Source organism: Protopterus annectens, chromosome 6.part0 (genome assembly GCF_019279795.1).
Source record: "Protopterus annectens isolate FY-2018-M chromosome 6.part0, PAN1.0, whole genome shotgun sequence".
NCBI classification, from domain to species: domain Eukaryota; kingdom Metazoa; phylum Chordata; order Ceratodontiformes; family Protopteridae; genus Protopterus; species Protopterus annectens.
The window spans coordinates 1,203,673,792-1,203,696,319 of NC_056737.1; the positions used below are offsets into that span (position 1 = coordinate 1,203,673,792).

General features: G+C 38.2%; 1 protein-coding gene across 3 annotated transcripts in view; it reads left to right on the top strand.

The window, feature by feature from the left end:
• Positions 1-22,528, top strand: part of SLC38A11 (solute carrier family 38 member 11) — a 564,244-nt gene that overhangs the window by 150,586 nt on the left and 391,130 nt on the right. For all 3 annotated transcript variants that reach the window (XM_044074824.1, XM_044074825.1, XM_044074826.1), the window contains one exon: positions 14,042-14,176. In XM_044074824.1, coding sequence (XP_043930759.1) covers positions 14,042-14,176 — 135 coding nt within the window. The remainder of the gene's footprint in view (positions 1-14,041; positions 14,177-22,528) is intronic.

A 22,528-nucleotide genomic window follows, 5' to 3' on the forward strand; every position in this document is an offset into this window, starting at 1 on the left:
TTGCCAATTCGTCCTTACTCTTCGGTTCCCCTCCCCATAAAAATTTGAATTGTCCCAAGAAGTATAATAATTATCAAAATTATTCTCTGAGCTTAATCTATCATTCCTATCTGTATAATTCCAATTTGCTTTTTTCCACAGATAAGCTGAATTATTTCTATATTCAGCTATATCCCTCTCAATCTTCTTATACTTTTTGAGTACTATACTATTAGCTTTACAATCAACCTCTGTAAACTGTTTAAGATATAATCTTTCCCATTGGTCAAACAGTAGATCATCCACAATTAATTTATTAAGTTTCTCCACTTTCTCAGTAACTCTACACAATTTCTCATCATTTTTCTTAATTAAAAGCTTAACAAAATCAAAACCAAACTGATTAAACAAAGCTTCAAATTCTTTACAGGTGTCATCGTGTAATATAATCCCCATAGGTTCTTTAAAAAAATCTAAGTCCCTTAGGGACTATTTTAAGTGTTAAACACTTATTCAAATATGCATTATCAATTTTAATTCCCCTAATAATATTAAGCTGCTTTCCTAGTGCATATATTACATCTCGTAAAGTGCCTGTATACATTTCATCCTGTTTTTCATTAGTGCTAACATAAAAGTGTTCTTTTTCAAAACAAACATCAACAGATAAAAAAATTGTCCAAATTTGTTATTTTACCCTGCTGCTTTCTATTGTTATCAGAGTTCGAATTCACGTCAGCTCTAGGACTAGAGCTATGCTGAGCAGTACTTTGCGCAATATGTCCATGATGAACTGCTGAAGAATATGTTTTCCCTGCCATAAATCGCTTGGGTTTAGTCCCAATGCATCTTGCTTCTTCTTCAAAGTTATAGAGGGAAAAGTCAAATGTAAATTCTTTGTCAGTAAATCTGCTGTTTTCCGCGCCTTTACTACAGGCTTCCATAGTATGCCCTTGAGTAGAAGCTAACAATCTGGAATGTTGTCCGTTGAGTATCTCGAGCTCAATATCACTGTCACTAGTATGTGCATAGGTTCCCTTACCCAAAGCACATTTCTGCCTTTTCGTCTCCGATTGGGACATCATGTCCAATAATCTAGTAATCTCCCCTTTCAATGACGAAACTTCTGACCGAAGTTTCGTCAGTTCATCAGGTTCTCCAGGCATACGCTTAGTAGCGGTTGCTTCCTCCAGACCCTCCATACGAATACAACAAGAATAAAATTAGTGTAGGTAAGAGCAACAACAAAAAATGGATCCAACACTAATATGTGTCCAAAGAATGCAGTCGCACAACAGCTATCATATGACCTGTATTTAATAACTCAAAACAACGGACAATAAACAAACAGTAAAACGGATTTAGAGCTTTCATCCACCCAACATGTGGACTTCATCAGAATCAACAAAACAATTGACTTAGATTTTTTAAAGAACCTATGGGGATTATATTACACGATGACACCTGTAAAGAATTTGAAGCTTTGTTTAATCAGTTTGGATTTGATTTTATTAAGCTTTTAATTAAGAAAAATGATGAGAAATTGTGTAAAGTTATTGAGAAAGTGGAGAAACTTAATAAATTAATTGTGGATGATCTACTGTTTGACCAATGGGAAAGATTATATCTTAAACAGTTTACAGAGGTTGATTGTAAAGCTAATAGTATAGTACTCAAAAAGTATAAGAAGATTGAGAGGGATATAGCTGAATATAGAAATAATTCAGCTTACCCATGGAAAAAAGCAAATTGGAAATACACAGACAGGAATGATAGATTAAGCTCGGATAATAATTTTGATAATTATTATACTTCTGGGGACAATTCAAATTTTTATGGGGAGGGGAACCAAAGAGTAAGGACGAATTGGCAAAGAAATTGGAAAGGGAGAAACCAGAGACAAGGAAGGGGAAAAATGTAGCCGTACAATCAAAAATGGAGGGTATAGCTTTAATTGAGTCAAATGAAGAATTAATTACATCTAGTGTATTATTAGAAGTTAACAATAGCTATACATAGTGAGAGCGATTAGCATCTACTGAAGTTTATGGGAATCAGCCCACACTGAGTGTACCAATAGAAACTAACTATAGCCATATGGGATCTATAGAATATTCTAATGACATTATTTTTAGTAAGAATGAATTTAACATTTTTAACTACACTGGAATAGAAATTAGTGATTAATTTTTTACCCTCTTTTCGAAAGGGATGAATTTTGTTCCTAGGAGAAATTTTCAGATAGTTGATTGTATAATAGAAGTTAAGAAATACCTGAGAAATTTGAATTTAGCCATATTTTTAAGAATCAAACCTATATGGGTAAAAAAACTAAATTAAAGAAACCTAGTACCTTTATTCCCCCCACCCATCCTAATATAGCCTTGTATGAGAAATTAGGGACCAAGGAAATATATCTTTTAAAGAATGAAACTTATAACGGTAGGATGAGAAACAATTTGGATAAGGGAGAATATACCTTAATACAAAGGCTATCAAATGATAAATCAATTAGAATTATGAAGCCCGACAAAGGGGGAGGGGTGGTTTTGTATGATCAAAATCAGTACAAGAATAAGATTTTTGAAATTTTAGTTGATTCCGGTAAATATATTTCAGTTTCTATGAATGAAATTAATATTGGTTATAGAAAGATTGATTTGTTTATTGAAGAGTTATTATTGGATGGAAGAATTAACTTAGATTTGTACAACATTTTATTGGTAGAACACCCTAAGCTTGCTACCATTGTTGGTGTTCCTAAAGTACATAAAAATGTACAGGATGCGCCTTTTCGGCCTATTATATCTGGTAGCCATTCTAAGACTTTCCCCTTTGGGGTGACTATAGATACCTGGTTAAAACACATCTATGATAAGATCCCACATCTTACTAAGGACTCTTGGAACTTTTTGGGTAATTTGACCTCACAAGTATGGAAAGAAGGGCTTATTTTTATTACAGTTGATGTAATTGATTTATTTTTGTGTATTCCCAAAGTAGAAGGCCTTAATAGTTTTCTTAATAGTATTAGATATTATTCAGACTTAGACTGGGATCATTCAAGTCTTATTACAGAACTTATGTCTACTATTCTTGAACATAATTATATATATTATGAGGGGGAATTTTATAAGCAGACTCATGGAGTGGCTATGGGTGCAGCATGTGCCCCAATATATGCGAATTTGGTCATGTTCGACTGGGAAACAGGCAAATTGTTCAAGAGTCAATATTATAGATACATCAGGTATTATACAAGATATTTGGATGATTTATTTATATTATGGGATGGACCTGATAGTATTATAGAGGAATTTATTAATTATTTGAACAATTCTAGTTCATTTTTGAAGTTTACATATAATTTCAGTCGAGAGGGCATTGCATATTTAGATACTTTTGTTACTATTAATAATGATGGCTTCAAATCACGTATATATAGGAAAAATACGTTTTCCAATAATTATTTGGACTATACTAGTAATCACCAGTACAAAACCAAGAAAAGTATTTTTAAGGGGCAGTGCATCCAAGCTGCTAGAATGACATCATCATATGAGGAGATGATTGAAGAAATAGATTTTATTAGCAGAATGTTTAGAACTAAAGGATATCCCAACAAATTAATGGATGAAATAAAAAAATATGTTATTGGAGAATGGGGGAAAATATATCCCCCAGTTTTGGGTAACACCTACCAAACTAATATTAGAAAAGAAAGTGACATTGAGTATAAAAGAGCATGTATCTTGGAATATACCCCCCAGGCAAAACACATCAAATATATTTTAAATAAATATTGGAATGTTCTTACAGTGGATAATACATTGAAATATATTGCAGGGAAAGCACCCATTTTTGTTTTTAAAATGGGAATAAATATGAAGACCATCTTTAAAAGAAACAATAGGGTGGAATGTTTGAACACACAATACAGGGGAACACGTAAATGTGGAAGTTGTAGCTATTGTCATTTAATATTAGAAACAGAGACGATTACTTTGGAGAATATCAATAGGACTAGTATTAAGTTTTGTCGAGGGAATTGTAACACTCATAATGTTGTATATATGGCTGTATGTACAGGCTGCACTAGTTTTTATATAGGAAAAACCGAACGGAAGTTCAAGAAATGCATTTACGATCACCTTTATGCTATAAGGAGAAAATACAGCACTAATGCATTGTACAGACATGTAGCTGATACAGATAATAGTCACAAGTTTAAATTTGCCATCCTAGAACAAATTAAAGTGAATAACAGAGGTGATAACACCAAGGCCATTATAGCTGAAAAAGAGGTTAGATGGCAAATATTTACTGACGCTGCTACACCACCTGGTTTAAATGAATATATTAATATTAAACCAATATTATCAATAACATAATAGAAATTAGATAGTAAGATACATAGATATTATATTCATAGATATATTTTATACATGTGATATGCCCATATATATATATATATATATATATATATATATATATATATATATATATATATATTTTATATTTTTTTATATATGGAAAAGTATGGAATATACACGTTAAGTTAGATGTATTTTATTATATGCAACCATCCACTTTCTACTAATTATGTACTTTTTATTTTTATTATTTATTTTTTATGTTTTAATACATAATAATGTTTTTTATACATGCTATTTTATACAGTTTTGTAATTTATAATTAAGCTATAATCAAGTTTTATGTATATTAATTATACATATACATTAATGGAAGGGTTTTATTATTAGGTTCATAGGTTCATACTAGGCTATCTGCCCTAGGGCATTTATAAACCTAGCCAGAGTGTGTTTGGCTTTTGCCACCCATTTTAAATTAATTTTGCTATGCCCTTTTTCAAGGTTAGTATACTGTGCCTCAGTGACACAGAAGTGATACCCATGGTAAACCTACGATCTCCCATCCACTCATCAAGATTCCTCTTGAAGAGAGTCAATGAGGAACTCTGCCTAACCTGGACTGGGATTTTATTCCAGAGTGAAGGGAGCCTCTGGGTTATGAATCTGTCCCTCCAGCATGTCCTATTTATTTCAGTGCTGAGGTTGAAGTCTCTCGAGCGCGTAGCTCGATGGGATTCGGATTTTCTGAGGTGCAGCATGTCCATTAATTCCGGGTTGGACATGGCTTTATATGTCAGGCACAGATTGCCTCTGAGCAGGCGGTATGCCACTGAGTAGAGCTGGAGTTTCTTTAACCGGGCAGCATATGGCATCTGTTTATGCCCTTTGATCCTCTTGGTGAGGTACTTTTGGAGTCTTCCAAGTTGCTGCAGGTGTCTGGTAAGGTACATCCCAAAAGGGGCATTGTACTCAATTATGGGCCTGATGAGGGATGAGTAAAGAGGCACGATGACCTCCCCTGATCTAGATGTGAATCCCTTCATGATTAAGTGGGCTATATAAAATGTTTTTCTAACCACTTTGGCCACGTGGTTGTCAAATGAGAGATTGCTATCAACTTGGGTCACCAGGTCCCTAATTACTTCTTCTGTACTTAATGGATTACCACCTATGTGGTAATTTGTAGGCACTTTGGTTTTTGCCAAAGGGGATGACTTTACACTTTTTGGCGTTTAGCTTGAGGCCATGGCTCTGGCACCAGTTGTCTGTTTCTATGAGACCCTTTTGGACGATGCTTGTGTCGGCTGGAGAGTCGATTATGGCTCCCAGTTTGCAGTCATCTGCAAACTTGGTCAGCCACAGTCCTTCCATGTTGGCCTGTACCTCCGAGAAATATATACTGAACAAGAGATGTCCCAGGACTGAGCCTTGTGGGACACCACTTGTAACTGGTTTGGAGTCTGACATGGCTCCAGCAATTCTAACCATGTGGGTTCTGTCCTTGAGCCAGTTACTCACCCATCTAGTGACATAGGGGTTTATATTTAAGATGGTAAGCTTATCTATAATGCCCGAGTGGGGTATTGTATCGAAGGCTTTTGCGAGGTCCAGGTAGGCTGTGTGGACCACCTTCCCCTCGTCAATGGCTTTGGTGACTGTTTCAAAGAAATCGACCAGGTTTAAGAGGCAGGATCTGCCCTTAACAAAGCTGAACTGGGTAGGATCCAGTGTCTGTAGGTCCCCAATATCTTTATTTATGAGGTCCATGATGATCCTTTCCATAGCTTTGCAGACCAAGCTAGTCAGGCTTATGGGACGATAGTTTCCAGGATCCGCTGAGGCACCACCTTTGTGGAGGGGGAACACTGTTGCTGTGCGCCACTCTTTGGGTACATATCCTGTAGTAAGGCTGAGATTGAACAGTAGTTTTATGTTTGGGTTTAACTCTTCTTGAAGTTCATGTAGGGCAGCCGGGACACCGTCTGGTCCCATTGATGCTGTGTTTTTGCTTTGGAGGGCGGCTCTTACCTGAGCATCTGAGATGTCAGGGGGGGCAGCACTCTGCTGGGATGGATATTTGCCCTTTTGGTGGGGAGGGGGGGAGAAGTTTGCGCTGAACCTGTCAGCTAGGATGTTGGCAATGTCTGTGGGTTCGGTGTATTTTTTGTCATTTTGGATTAATTCTGAGAATATCTGGGAATTCCTACCCAGGTTCCTAACATAACTAAAGAAAGCCTTGTGATTATCCTTAGTGTCTTGTGCAATTTTTCTCTCGAAGCTGGCCTTAGATGATTTTATGAGTGTCCGTAGTTTTTTGCTAATACTGATCAGAAAAGCCTTCCCTTTTTGGGATTTTGCTCTATCATGTAGTAGCTTCCTCCTTCTATTGTATAGTTTGTTTATGGCTGGGGTCCACCAGACAGGACGTCTGCCTTTGGAGGATTGGGTCTTGGTTTTATTTGGGATTGCATGATCCATGCATTCCTGAAGGTGTTCATAGAATGCGTTTATAAAGGATTCCATGGTCTGGGCCGTATTTTCCACAGGCCTGGGGGCTTTGAAGGATTACACCTTGGTTTTGAGGAGTGTGAAATTTGCTTTAGAGAAGTTTTTCACTGTGGTTTTCTGGGCAGGGGGTGGGGTCGGGATGTGAATATCCAGTGAGATTAGTTTATGGTCTGATCTTACCAGTGAGGGATACACTTCTAGTCTGGAGCATAGAGTCCCCATGTTGGTGATGATCAGGTCCAGTATGTTTTCCCCTATTGTGGAAGTGGTAACAAGTTGTTCCATAGCATTTGAGTTTATAAATTCTAGGAACCTTTGGGCTAGGGTGTTGGAGCTAGAGTAATGTTCCCAGTCTATGTTTGGGTAGTTGAAGTCACCCAATATAATGGTGTCTGGAGAGACCTTCATATTTTCCAATGTTCTCAGGAAGGCTGAGTGGGGTTCCTGGGTTTGGGAGGGTGGTCTGTAGCAGGCTATAAACTGGAAGGCAGTTTTGCCCACTGTTAGTTGCACATGGACAGTCTCTGATGCTTCGTGCTGTGCCACCAACCTGGAGGTGTGGGTATCTTTGACGAATATTGATACTCCCCCTCCTTTTGTGGTTCGTTCCAAGTTTTGGGGCCGAAAAGCATGGTATGAGGTATAACCTGGTAGTGCTGGGGTGTTCTCGGAACCTTGAACCAGGTTTCTGTTACTGCACAGATATCGGTGTTCTCCATGCTAAGGAGAGTTTCGAGTGTGTGCATCTTAAGCTTTAGACTTCTGGCGTTGAGTAGCATTACTCTTAGTTTCTTATCACTTGTGATACCTATGGAGGTGGGTTTGTATTCGAGCCTTGTCTAAAAAAGGCACTATGGAGTAGCAAGAGCCTTTGCCAATATCTGAAAGCCCAGGGGTGACAGGTGCAAGCCGTCCCTAGCGAAGCATCGTGGCTTGTCGAGCATGTCATCTCAGGCTAACAGGCATTGGATCCCCTTTGAATGACACCAATACTTAAGCCAATTTTTGAAATTGATCATCTTGTCTTCATATTGTGGCATCATTCTTGGTGAGGGTAAGATGCTACTCAAGGTCAGGGTCATACTGGCCTGGGCTACATGCTCAGAGAGCTCCTCTATGTCTCTTTTCATGTAGTCAGGAGGTGCGTCTCAGGTCATTCACACCAGCATGGACAATGACTGAGTCATATTTGTACTTGCCTTGGAGTGGCCTGAGTGCTTGTGTTATGTGGCGGATCCTAGCGCCCGACAGGCAGCTCACCGTGACCTTCTCCTTGTTCAGCCTGGTGAGCGGAAAGTCAGTGTGCCTGACGATAGAGTCACCTATTACAAGTGTATCAGGTATGTTGTTTAGCCTTAAGGGCTGTGACTGTTCGGCACACTGGCTTTGTGAGCTATGTGTTGCACGTGTTTTGTTTTGGGGTAGCGGTTGCTTGGGTGTCTGCTTTGGAGGTCTCTGCTGCTTAGGCAGATTTTTATTTAGAGCCTCCGAGTATGTTTTTGTGTGTTTATGTGTTTGGTTTTCTGTTGATGTAGGTCTATGTGAGACTGGAATTGTAGTGAGTGTGGTTTCCTTCTCCTCCTGACTGGTTACGCCAGTACTCAGTTGAGAGAGCTTAGCCTCCAGTTTGGCTATATGGTTGCATCTCTCACATGTGTTGGAATTTGTTGGGAGGAGGAGCGGGCTGTCTGTGTACATGAGGCAGTTGTAACATTGCCTCAAGATTCCCAGATTCACCAGCTGGACTGGAGAGGAGATTGACAACTGACCTTTGGACATGCTAGAATAGTATTGGGAATTCCTTTATAATTGAAAAAAAGGGCCAATGGGGAACAAGGTACTCAAGGGGAGTTTGTGAGGGTGTAGTGCTTTTAGTTTTTTAGTGCTGACTTAGTGAGCAAGTGCCAGGTAACTTAAATGCAATGTATTACAGGTAACTTAAATGCAAAAATGACAAACAGTAACTTTCTTTCAAGTGAAACAAAGAAATGAGTACAGTAAGCAATGCAGATATCACTAGGGATCCGCAGAAGCACTGAAAAGCCGCGTTTTAGGTGGAATTAGCGTTTCAGGGAAATAACAAGCAAACAAACAACAAGCATACAAAGCTAGATTCAGCAGGCCTGGATCTAGTCTATGCTACAGCAAACAAGGTGTACCAATTTCAGTAAGAAACAGTTCAAATATGCAGGCACTATAAGCCTTTAACCAGAAATGTTATTAGAGAGAGATATTATAGTAGGATATATGTCTGGTATATATTTTTTATAACGTTGCACAATACTGGATGTATGCTGAGTTTTAACTATTGTATTATATATGATTTTAGATTCTCAAATTATGCATTATGGATATGTTCTTATATATTTCCTTAGGATTATACATTTAATGACCATTAGTATGGCTAGTATATATGCATATGGATATGAATGCCTGTATACAATTTAATTATTCATTATATGTTATTATTAACAAACTCTTTTTATTGTTATGTAAGAATACAGAATAAGATTCAGATGACTATCAGTTTTATTACATTGTTTTATATATTTTTTTAGTAAGATGATGTGTTTAGGCGATCATATATAACCCTTTACATTCACTTGTGTATAGGGTATGTCTTTTTAAATGCATTTAAGCTACTGGCGCCTAAAAATGGATAAATTAGCCCATGTCAATTGTTTTGTTGATTCTGATGAAGTCCACATGTTGGGTGGATGAAAGCGCTAAATCCGTTTTACTGTTTGTTTATTGTCCATTGTTTTGAGTTATTAAATACAGGTCATATTATAGCTGTTGTGCGGCTGCATTCTTTGGACACATGTTAGTGGTGGATCCATTTTTCGTTGTTACTTCCACATATAACACACTTATGACCTGTATCAATGTTTTCCAAGGGGTGACATTCCCCTGGGACATCTTGTTGCTGAAGCTGGATTTACCCTGTAACCCTGACTCATGACATCCATAGAAATTCCAGAAAATCAAGCAGAACAGGGCTACAGCTGTGCTCAATGACAAACAAAGAACATCCCCAAGTGTGTAGGCTGTTGAAAGCATGTTTTCTCTGTCTGGATTCATCTGGTGTTGCCCTACAGTGTGATCCTGGCAAGTTTACAAAACAGTTTCAGTTTGAGCAGCATTACACAATATCATAAATAGGTGGCAGTTACCGCTGGGTGGTCATTTCCAGGAGCCGCAATCCCCAGCATAACAGCAAGTGGAGGCAGAGTCAGGGGAGGAGTCAGGGGAGGACCTAACAATAGCAGCAGATGATCATGCCAGATGGAGGCAAGCGCAGTATGCTTTGTCACTAGCAGAGGGTGCAGCTTGCACATATAACTTCAAAACATTGTAGACATGAGTAAAACAGATATCTAATAGCAAAACGAAGGAATGAAAATCCAACACCAGGCTGTTCTTACCCATGCATAAGCTAGCCATGCTGTACACAAAACATGAGCAAGTTGCAGTGAACAAAGGGAGGGAATAGTTATCATCATTTGCACAGGTGAGGAAGGGAACACATGAGTGCATGTCTTTCACAGGAAAATATTTGAGTGCTCAGGATTATTAAAGTAAAAAGTGCTGTTAAGTCTACTGTCAGTCAGTGATGGGAGTTGGTCACTGAGCTCCCTATTCAACCAAAGCCTAAGTACAGGCTTCATTCCAGCAGATTGTAGAACTGTCATTATCATCCCCTTGATCAAAGGTGGTGCCACTACTGACCCTGGAAACTATCACCCCATTAGCTTAACAATTCTGATCTGTAAGGCCATGGAGCATATTATTATAGCAATCTCCAAGCACTTGACTCCACCAAGTTCGGATTTGTCAAGGGCAGATCTTGCCTGTCGAAGCTGGTTGACTTATTTGAGACTATCACCAAAACACTGGATGAGGGAAAGTCAGTACACAGCTTACCTTGACCCGGCCAAAGCCTTTGACACAATCCCCTGCTCGGGCATCATCGAAATCTAACACAACTTAGCGTAAAACCCTAACTCATCAGGTGGGTGGCACAACTGGATCACCAACAGGACCCTCAAGGTCAAAATAGGCACCTCCACCTCCATTAGCAGACCTGTCACTATTGGAGTTTCCCAGGGATCTGTTCTGGGACCCCTACTGTTTGGCATCTACTTCTCAGAAGTCCAGACAAAGACAAAAGGCATGTGGCTGACGTAGTTTATGGATAACTGTAAGTTGGGTGCTGTCATTGACTCCCCAAATGATGTTAATATACTGCAAGAGGGTCACACAGCAACTAATGACTGGTGCCAAAGTCATGGCCTCAAGCTAAATGCAAAAAAATGTATCATCATACGATTCGGCAGAAACAGGCCCCTACTAATTGCCACAACAACAGCAACCCGCTAAACACACAACCTGTGGTGAGAGACCTGGGTACTCAGGTTGATAACAATCTCACATTCAAACATCATGTAGCGGCAGTGGTCAGAAAAGCATTTTACTTGGTTCATGTCATAAGTAAAGGGATTGCATCTAGAAAAAAGGAGGTTATTATCCCTCTATACTCCTCCCTCATTAAACCAATAATTGAGTATAACTCCCCATTTGGTAGGTATCTTTTCAAACATCTGCACCAACTGGAAAGGCCACAGAAATACATCACAAAGAGAATCCATTTCCTCAAACACCTCTCCTATGCAGACAGGCTCAGATCACTATCACTCTAATCGGTATCGTACAGATTGCTCAGAGGTGATCTTTGTCTTGCCCACGAGGCAATCTCAGACCCTGCCATACTAGAGATGCTGCATATCCATAAGTCTAAATCCTTGAAAAAGCCTGAATCTAATATGCAACATCAACAGAACCTGCTGGAGAGACAGGTTTGTTTCCCAGAGGCTGCCCTGTCTCTGAAATAGACTTCACATACTTGTCAAACAGAGTACCTCACTGACTCTCTTCAAGTGCAACCTTGATGAGTGGAAGGGAAACCGCAAATTTGTCAAAGAGGTTCCATCTGTGTCCCTCAATGACAGGGGCGACAAGTGCGGACTGAGGTTTCTTTTTGGGGATAAACTCTTGGCTAGGTGAAGGGCCAGTGTCAATGGAAGTTTTTATGTGCACTGGACAGGTCATCCCATGCATGCAGCTGCCCAAGTCAGCTGGCTTTAGCAGAAGTTTTACTGGTTGTGCCATGATCCAGGCTGCATGCTCATGTGCTGAGTGACTGTCAAAGGCATCTGCTATGAGATGTACCACTGCTGTGACTACTACCAACAAGGGGATGTCCTCTTCTGGGTCTAGACACCTCCACAACAGATGTAGTCATGGAAGTACTTGCACTGCAGGAACTGGAGCTATGTCACCCATGGCCATGATGGGCTATTACCTGGAGCTGTAGTAAAGACCAACTTCATACATAGCCTATTGCTCCTAGCAGGTGAGCCTGAGGAGATACGGCATGTTCCAGTATGTGAATGAGTCAATATAAACAACCACATGGACAAGGCATGCACTCCCATAGGTCATCATGCATCTCTCTCACTGTCTCTGCCATGGGTGTGTGTGTGTATAGGTGATGCAGTGGCCAGTGCATTGTGGTGTGTGTGTGTGTGTGTGTGTGTGTGTGTGTGTGTGTGTGTGTGTGTCATCAATATTAGTGAAGTAGATCTTCCACCTCCAGCCAAGTCACAATTCCTCAGCTATAATACTGGATAAAGAATCACTGGTGACTACACCACAAATAATATCCTGTATGTATGACCCAACTCAGAAGTATAACTTTGCTTGACATAGATGGGTAGCTTGTTCCAGAGTATGGGAAGTCTCTGGGACAGGAATCTGTTCCTCCTGCATGTCCTGTTTATTGTGGTGACAAGGTTTAGGTCCCTAGAGCATGTAGCTCGGAGGGATTGGGATTTCTTTAGGTGTAGCATGTCCAACAGCTCTGGGTTTGACACAGCTTTATATGTTAAGCAGAGATCACCTCGGAGAAGGCGATATGCTACAGAGTAAAGCTGGAGTTGTTTGAGACAGTCATTGTAGAGCATCTGTTTGAGGCCAGTAATCCTCTTTGTGAGGTACATCAGTGTCCTTTCCAGCTGCTGCAGATGTCTTGTGAGGTACATTCCAAAAGGGACATTGTACTCTATAATGGGTCTAATGAGTGTCGAGTAGAGGGGAACAATGACCTCTTTTTTTCCCTAGATGAGAACCCTTTTGTGATGAGGTGTGCCACGTAGAAGGATTTCCTGACTACTGTGGCAATGTGATTATCAAAGGAGAGGCTACTGTCTACCTGGGTCCCCTGGTCTCTTATCACACAATCGGCATTAAGTAGACTGCCGCCTATGTGGTAGTTCATGGGTACAGAGTTTTTACCAAAGGGGATGACAGTGTACTTTTTGGCACTGAGCATCCTGTCGCTGAAGACAGAATATTTAATGAGCTATTTGCCATACACAATTGGCTAACCACATTCATTGTTAATGACCAGTGGGGCTTGTCACATACACACAGTAAATGGAGGAGCCCACTTGCTCCACTTTACTAATACATGCTAACCCTAACCCTGCCCCTGACCCCAAACCTACACCTTAACTTAGAAATGCATTTTCTATAATAATGGATAGCTGGAATTAGTGGGAGGGTTAAAGAATCAAAGGTGAGACTGTGCTCTTCTTTCAGTCAGTTAAATTTTAGTATTTTAAGTTTCCTGTACACTAGGTTTGATCTTTTTAATATTTTGATCATTTATAGGTGATCTATATATGTGTCCCAATTAATTTATTGAATGCTCAAATGAGCAAACAGCAGAGTATTGAGTTGGGAAGTTCAAAAACTTGAAACATCAACATGGGTCATAACTCATACAACACCCCTTACACCCCCTCACACTCCCTGATAACTATATATACCAACTCTGAGACTGTACCCCAGTGGGGAAAGGATTATAGCCCCAACGCCATGATCTCATAAAGTAGACATCCCATTTTATTTGACATTCCTGTTTTTCAGCCTTCCTTTTTTGATATTCTGTCATCCGCTTATCTGAGCATTTGATAATTTAATAGTAACCCATATATATTTGACATTTTAAATTAGAAAAATACTAAATTTTACCTAGCTGTAAAAAAACACTTGAATGTTCATTTTTACAGGAAATTATTGTGTTCTTTCATTTCTGATAAAATATTTTTTATCAACAGATTATTCTATAATTCTGCTAATAAAAGGAGGACATTTGTCGGGAGCAGACAGTTATCAGTCACTGGTCAACAGAACATTTGGATTTACAGGATATGTAGTTCTCTCTGTACTACAATTTGTATATCCCTTTATTGGTAAGAATTCATATATATTTTCTGCTTTGTATACATGTCTCATTGTCCTAATGTATGAGAGATGATGCAAACATAAAGTCAGCTTACATTTTTTAATTAGTTGAACAAAAATTCATACCCATTACAACCTCCTCCAGTCAAATTACTGCATTTTGTATTTGTTTGGTAAATTAATTAAATGTAGGTGATTTATTTTTTAGTTTGTATTGAACAATACATAGTAAACACAAACCAACCAGACAGAAGCACCATAATTAAATGGAATTATTTGGTAACGCACGGTTTGCTTTATATGCCAAGACTTCAGGCATCTTAATTGATGTAACAAATTAATATTTTGACAGGACAGTAGAAATCCACAAATGGGTGCCTTTTGATACCGGATCGAGATAGGCAGAATTAAACATAAGAGACGGCAGCAAATGTCATAAATATGGACTTTTCATTTGCACTGATGAAAAGCATGATTCACTGAAACATTATATGGGGTACTCTACATAGTTTTCTCATGAATTTCAAAGTAATGGATCACAGATGGACGTTTTGTAAAAAAATATTCTGCAATGGCTCAGCTTGAAGTAATAGTGTGAAGAAAAGTATACTAACTGATATTTTTTGAACTGTGAAGCAAAATGCCATGAGGAAGGTTAACACTATTGTATAAAACACTTTTGTAGACAATCAGATCAGGGGTTATCAATTTATTCAGCTATGCTTTACAATGAAAGGCAAGAACATTCGGAATCTAACTTGGAGAGGACAGGGCCAAGAAAAGAACATAAATTTTACCTCAGAAAGATATGTTAACTGTCTAATTTGACCATGATTCAGCATGGAATGTAAGTTCTGATGAGAATAAACCAGACAAATGAGAGGGTTAGACAGACAGACAGTCAAACAGTCAGACACACTTATCTATATGTAGAGATAGATTGATGGATGGATGGATAAACAGATCCTGTCTGACAGAAACTGTCAGGCAGTTGGCAGAGATGTTAATGAGCGGGTTGCTGTGGTGCAAGGTTTGATCCCCTCAACCTCCATTGTCCAGCTGTGCGATTCTGAGCAAGTCACTTAAACGGACAGCTCTGCCAGGATGAGTCTGCAAAACATCTATGGAGATCAATGCTATACCCCAATTTACAAAAAGAATAAAATTAGCAGTTTTAACATAATTTTTACAACAGTAAATGGTGAAAATTAAGGAAGGATAACACTAGCATTGGTGAGAGAACTGCATGCCTGACTTGTAATCAAGGCTGTTCCACCGCTGATGGTGTGGAATAAGAAATTTGCACCATCTAGGAACAGGCCACATCTGCTTTGCTGCTATCCTTTTGGTAACTGAGTCAGGATCAAGTGAAGTATGATCTGCAGAATCATTAGAGGGGTTTTAGGTCCGTATCAAGGGTTCTGTGTTCAGCTAAGTCAGTGACTCACCTTCCATCAAAATATGGTTAAAGCAATCACTTTCCACTGTTGATTGGGCCCACCAAAAATATTGTTAAAGCAACTGGTTTCCACTGTTGGCAGGGAGTATATGACATATAAAGTTAATAGTACAGGGCACCACGTGGTTAGTATTGGTTAGTATGGCTACCTCACAGGATTTCTTTTTTTTTACTGGATACTTCTATTTCCTCACCCATCCCCAAAACACCCATTTAAGTTAGCCAATGATCCTCTAAGTTGCCGTAAACTGCACATATGATATGCGATCATTCCTCAATCCACTGACATCCTGTCCAAAGCTGGATTGTTTCTACTTTGCACTTGTTATGTTCCTGGATGGGTTTCATCTGTTCTATGACCCTGTGTTGGTTAAAGTGATTATCATACAATGAAGGAAGGAAGGAAGGAATACATATAATATCACAAATGAGACATCATATTCAGATATGCTAATGATATTCAGTGCAGAATTGCTGCCAATTAGAGCCATTAGGACTCAAAGAAATACCTCATGCAGTCACCAGAGGTCAGTAACCTGAGTATTTGTCAAATGTCATCCCTGGAGCACCTATGAGTTTATCTGTTTAGATCAACAGGAGTGTGAGCTTGGTTCAAGAACTTTTACCAGTCTCCAAGCACCGTAGACACTTATATACATACATAAATAAAACGTTTACAAAAGTGTGCCTTTGTGTTTGCATATATCTATATGTATATCTATATTTATTTATCAATATATATATATATATATATATATATATATATATATATATATATATATATATATGGGTCTATATTATATCAGCAAACACCTTGAAATTGCGAATGCTGTATAATCGACCCAAACACTTCGAAAATCCAAAATGCCAAACACACTGATCAGCGATTTATTTTCCCAAGCAAAAAAAATCGCTGATCCGTTAAAAAAAAACAAAAAAAACAAACACAAAATAAAGTGTGTTGGGGGGGGGCTGTGCCCACCACAGCCCCAACTTAAATATATCAACTCCAAAATTGCACCACAGTGGAGGAAATGACAAAGTCTCGAAAACGGCCCAGTGTTTTTTTTTTCCCTTGGAAAAAAATTGCTGTTCCGTGCTTTTGGAATTTCAGCATTTCAGGTAAACACGTTCGATTAAACAGCATTTGCAACTTTAAGTGTTCACTTACATAATAGGAACCCAATATATATATGTATATATATATATATATATATATATATATATGTATATATATATATAGAGTGAGATAGAGATAAATACAGATATATGTATATATACTAAACTACAAAATGGCAACATGCAGAATATCAACAGCAACAAAAAATATTAATGGCAAACAATGGTTTCTTCAAGACCTAACCTCAGAGCTCACAGCATAAAAGTTAAAAGAAATGGTTTTGCAAAGGATTAACTTGTGTCCACCTTACAGCACCTATAACTGAATATAACAACTCTGACATCACACAATACGGGGGAAAGGGCATAATCCCCAGTATCAGTATTATGCAATCTCACACAGATATTAAGAACTTTGTTGTCGACCAAATTATTTTGTCAAATATGTATCATTCACTCATATAGATAAAAGGAAGAGTAGAAACCATGGTCTGCACTTTCTGTGTTTGTATACTGGTGCCAAATTTAGTTCAACTTCTTACACACTCACACACACACACACACACACACACACACACACACACACACACACACAAACACAAAATTACAGTCATGGTCACACTCACACATATGCATGCAAACACACAAGCACACTTTGTCATTTTATTGAATTCTTAGTTCTTTGAAGCAAAAATGGTCAAACTTTTCTGACTGAAAATTCATTTCATTGAATTGCAGTTCCTACAAAGCTGTTGTAGTCCATGTACGGTGTGATTCTAGGAGATGTTATGGAAGGGAATTTACACACGTACATGTAGAGTGATAATGGGCACAATAATCTCATACTCTAGAACTGTACATGTCTATGCTTGTTTGTCAGTGTTGATTCACTGTGTGTGTGTGTGTGTGTGTGTGTGTGTGTGTGTGTGTGTGTGTGTGTGTGTGTGTGTGTGTGTGTGCGTCAGTGTGTTTTTTTCATGTCTCCGTGTTTGTATGACCATGGAGTTTAGATATATATATATATGGGTACCTATCAGTTCACCGACATGTCAGAACATCGACACTCACATCTTCAACGCCAAATCATCGACAGTTCATAACATCGACGTTTCAGGTAAGCGATCTTCCCCCTCACAGGACCCATGGTAGCACTCGTTTCTCTGTTACAACGCGTAAGGTTTACGTCATTATTTACAATTTACCCTGACAGCGTTGTCCTTACCTTCGTAATAGTGAAACGAGCGCTACCATGGGTCCTGTGAGGGGGAAGATCGCTTACCTGAAACGTCGATGTTATGAACTGTCGATGATTTGGCATCGAAGATGTGAGTGTCGATGTTCTGACATGTCGGTGAACTGATAGGTTCCCATATATATATATATATATATATATATATATATATATATATATATATATATATATATATGTATAAGTAAGAGGAGGGCGAAGCCCCCCTCCACTTTTGGGATGTGGAAGGAATTGGCCACGGTAAAAAATAACTTTTTATGGTATATTTGTTACGTAGAATATTTTCAATGAATTGTGATTGAATGGAATGAGTTTCAGCAAAATGACTTTTTAAGAATTAAGGTCAGGTATTTGTGAGTTAATGAAATGAACATTCAATAAAATGATATACATCTGAAGACACAAATATAAATACAAATACACACATATCTATACATGCCTATATATTGAATTTCTTATGGTCAAGGCCATAAGATCGAACTTGTAAAAGTTTGAAATTTAAATAAGAAAAAAATAAAAACAAAAACATTTTTTTTACATTTTTCAAGGGGGCAAGCCCCCTGCACCCCCACTCCCCCTGCTAATTAAATATATCAACTCTAAGATCACACTACAGTGAGAAAAATGGTAACTATATAGTTCTGAGCTGTATGGTGATCTCCAATTAAATGGTTCAAACTTTCAGTAGTTCGATCTTATGGTTTTGACCATAAGAAATTCGAACTTATGAAAGTTCGAAATGTATAAGTAGACCTCTATATCTATATAGGAGAAGGCCTGTGACACGCATGATTGTCAAGCAAAGTAAGAGAGAGGTACTTAATCAAGAGAGGTAGCTGTTATTTTGACTTTGCTAATGTTGATGTACGATGACAAACAGATGTTGACACCCTACTGTACATGATCCAAAGCTAATCATCAGAACATGCAATTAATAAAACAGAAATTTTGCAGGGCAGCCAACACCCATGCACATCTCTGTGGGGGGCCTCTCACACCCCCTGCTACTAATTTATTTCCACTTTGAGATATTACAGTCCACAGGGAAAGGACATATTCTCCAATCCCAGTGATTGTCAGTTCTCAAACAACTGTCGATCATCTGTATAGATGACCAAAGTATGTAGACAATACAGAGGTCAATTTAAACTAAAAGCAGCTAATACTAGTTAAGCTATAAAGATTTATAAATATCTCCATCCATCCACACACACACACACACACATACACACACACACATATATATATATATATATATATATATATATATACATATATATATATATAGAGAGAGAGAGAGAGAATATAAATATAAACATATCAATATCTATCTCTCTGTACACACACACACATATATATATATATATATATATATAGAGAGAGAGAGAGAGACAGAAATATAGCTATATATACATAGATATAGTTAGACATAGACAGACATAGATACATATATTTATATAAATATAAACATATCAATATCTATCTCTCTGTACACACACACACACACATATATATATATATATATATATATATATATATATATATATATATATATATATATATATTTATGGCAATTGATCATAGTCCTGAATGACTGACCCACACAAGTTCGAACATCAGATGAACAATCCAGTTATCAAATACATACAATATTGAAACCTAAGAGATTGCAAAAGAAAAACAAATATTTTTCCTCTGATCCATTAACTCTGCCTCTGACTTCTGTAGGCAATGTCATGTAAGGTTTTTTTCTGAGGTAAGGTGTAGGGCTGGGAGTAGAGTTAAGATTAGGGTTAGAACGTATTAGTAAGGTGGGCAGGGAGGTTTCCCTTACTAAGCCTAATAATTATCACTACCATCGCCTTTCCTTTTCACATTTTCTGCATTGGTTTGGGGTGTCACATCAACTACTGCTACCTCTCTGGATTCAGAACCCGTCTCTTATTTTGTTTCGCTTATTTTGTTTGACAGTTATGTCTGACTGTCACAGGCCTTCTTCTAAACAATATATTTATCTTTTGATTGGATATATTCATTTTCTCTTGCCTTCTTCCCCTCTCTCAAAAATCTTCTTTACGATGTCATTCTGTTTTCTTGCACATTTGACTGTCACTGCACTATCACAATATGCTCTTTTTTTGACCTTGTCTGCAATTTTGGCTACTCTGACTTCTGCTTTTGTGTACTCATTTTTTTGTTTGTCCCACAGAAAACATCCTTCTACCTATCTCAGGCACTGCATCTCCATCACCTCAAGCTACCTGAACTGTGATGCCTTCACTGCCCAGATTTCTGTACCATATAGAAGCACTGGCCACACCACTGTTTGTATTCTATATCCTTCATCTTCAGTAACGATCTTTCATACCCCAGCTCGGCACAAAGTGCATTATTTCAGTCTGGGCCCAAGCTGATGGCAAAGTGCCAATTGCTGGTCAGTAAGTCATGTTAAAGCAGTTTGGCACATTAGTGCTGTATGTAAAAAGGACAAGAATGACCACTCCAAGAAAGTTTTCAGTACAAAAATGCCTGATTACTTAAATGGTTATGTAAGTGTACACAGATTAACATGCTTTATTATTTTATTTTATGATTTATTGTTTTAAAGATGAAGTGTTAAAATAGATGGAGGCACTAATCATTCAATGGTCATTTGAATGAGCCAAATCTTACATGAAAGTCTAACAAAACCTAGAAAAAGAACATTGTTTATCCCTTATTTTAAAAGTGAATATATTATTTATGGTGCCTCCCATCTGACCTTCTTCTTCAGTCTCCCCTTCCATGTGTTAACTAGGCTTTGTAGCACTAGCTTCCATTTTCAGTTAACTTTTGTCTACTACAAGTGGTCTGGATGCATGAATAGATGTCTTTGAACACTTGGGATGTACTCTGTGGGAAGGTTGGGACATCCTACGTTGTTGCTAAATTGCTCATTGTCCAGTTATTAACAGAGATGAGAGCATCCTCCAATCATTTCTGGCCACTAACATGGGAATATGGGCCTACATGGAAACATTTCTCAAATATTATGTCATGGACTAACACAAGGGTTGTTCTAAGGTTCACTGTAGTGGAAGCTCCATTCCAAAAATTGTAGGGTTAGTCTCTTTGCTTCGATTAGTAAACTAAACATTAGATGTGACAGCTAGAGAGGGCTGGGATGATTGCCTGATACTGGATCCCTCCTCCTTCCAACACATCGGATGTCCTAGTGCTCTGCCCAAGGAAAACATCCATTACATGAATATTACATGAACACATCAATCAGACATCTCAGTAACTATGAAGCCTACACTCTTTACTGTTATCCACCATATTCAGTCCCCAAGCTTCACTGTAGGCTAGATGAGACATGAGCTTAGTACCTTGGTAAGGAAAGGCAGGCTCAGTGCACTGATGGATCTGACAGGGAAAAAAAATGAAAACAAGATTTATAGTGTAGCGTAACAGTCGCCCAGCTTTTCCTTTTCTTCTAAGTCCACCACTACTTTCATTGCACAAGGCCTCTGCCTCTTTGGATGTTGCCCCTGTTGAAACTGAAGACTGGGCCTCTATCTTTGTGTGGTGAAACACCCCCAGGCTCCTGCTCTATCCTCTGCAGTGGTCCTTCACATTTCAGGACTATCCAAGTTCCATCTGTATGCCTCTGAATGTAGTCACCAAAAGATCTGCTGGTTACCTTAAGGAGCATTTCACCTACATTTTTTAAGTGAGGTTTTAGAGACCTAAATTTCTTTTATTTCTCTACTCTCAGAGAATAATTATTTTTGAAGTTTATTCATTTTCCATTCCATTTGATTGAGGGTGCAGATCAGGTGGTTGCTAGCATGCCTTCTTTGTTTGTCAGAAGAAAAGAAATGCAATCACAGGCTGTATAAATGCAGCCATCACAGAGGAAGGCTTGCAGTCTGAGATTGCTCTGTTTGTAACTGACCTAAGAATTTGTTAAATGCCAGAGAAATTAATATGTGTAAAAAAAATAAAAGAAAAGAAAGAAAAAAAAGTCAAATACTTTGTTTAATATTCTTTGGTAAAATTAACTGCCTTAAAATGCAAATATGTTATCAAGGCTTGTTTGGAGGGCCATATTCTTTCAGATAAGGGCTTTTGTTTTCTCATTCCTTATTTTTTCCTGCATGACTAGCCATTATTGGTGAAACCTGTCAAACATCATTTCAAGTAAGGTAAACAACTAATTTATATTACTTTTGTTGTTGAATTGTAAGCATTTCAAATTCTAGCATAACCATACCTCTCGACTTCTGGGCAAAGCCAAAAATAATGGTGCGGGATCAGGGCCCAAAATGAGATGCAGTTTTAAATACTACTCCAATTTGCTTAGAAAATTAATAGAACAACACGTTTTATATCAACATGAATTTTCTGAACAATAACAAGTACAGAACTTCAGTTTCTGGAATTATTGACTAATTTTCCCCCAAAAAACTAAAATTTTATGAAGGACAAGGCAAGGTTTGAGGCAAAATCCGAGACATTCTGCAAACGTGGGATTAGTTTACAGGTATTGAG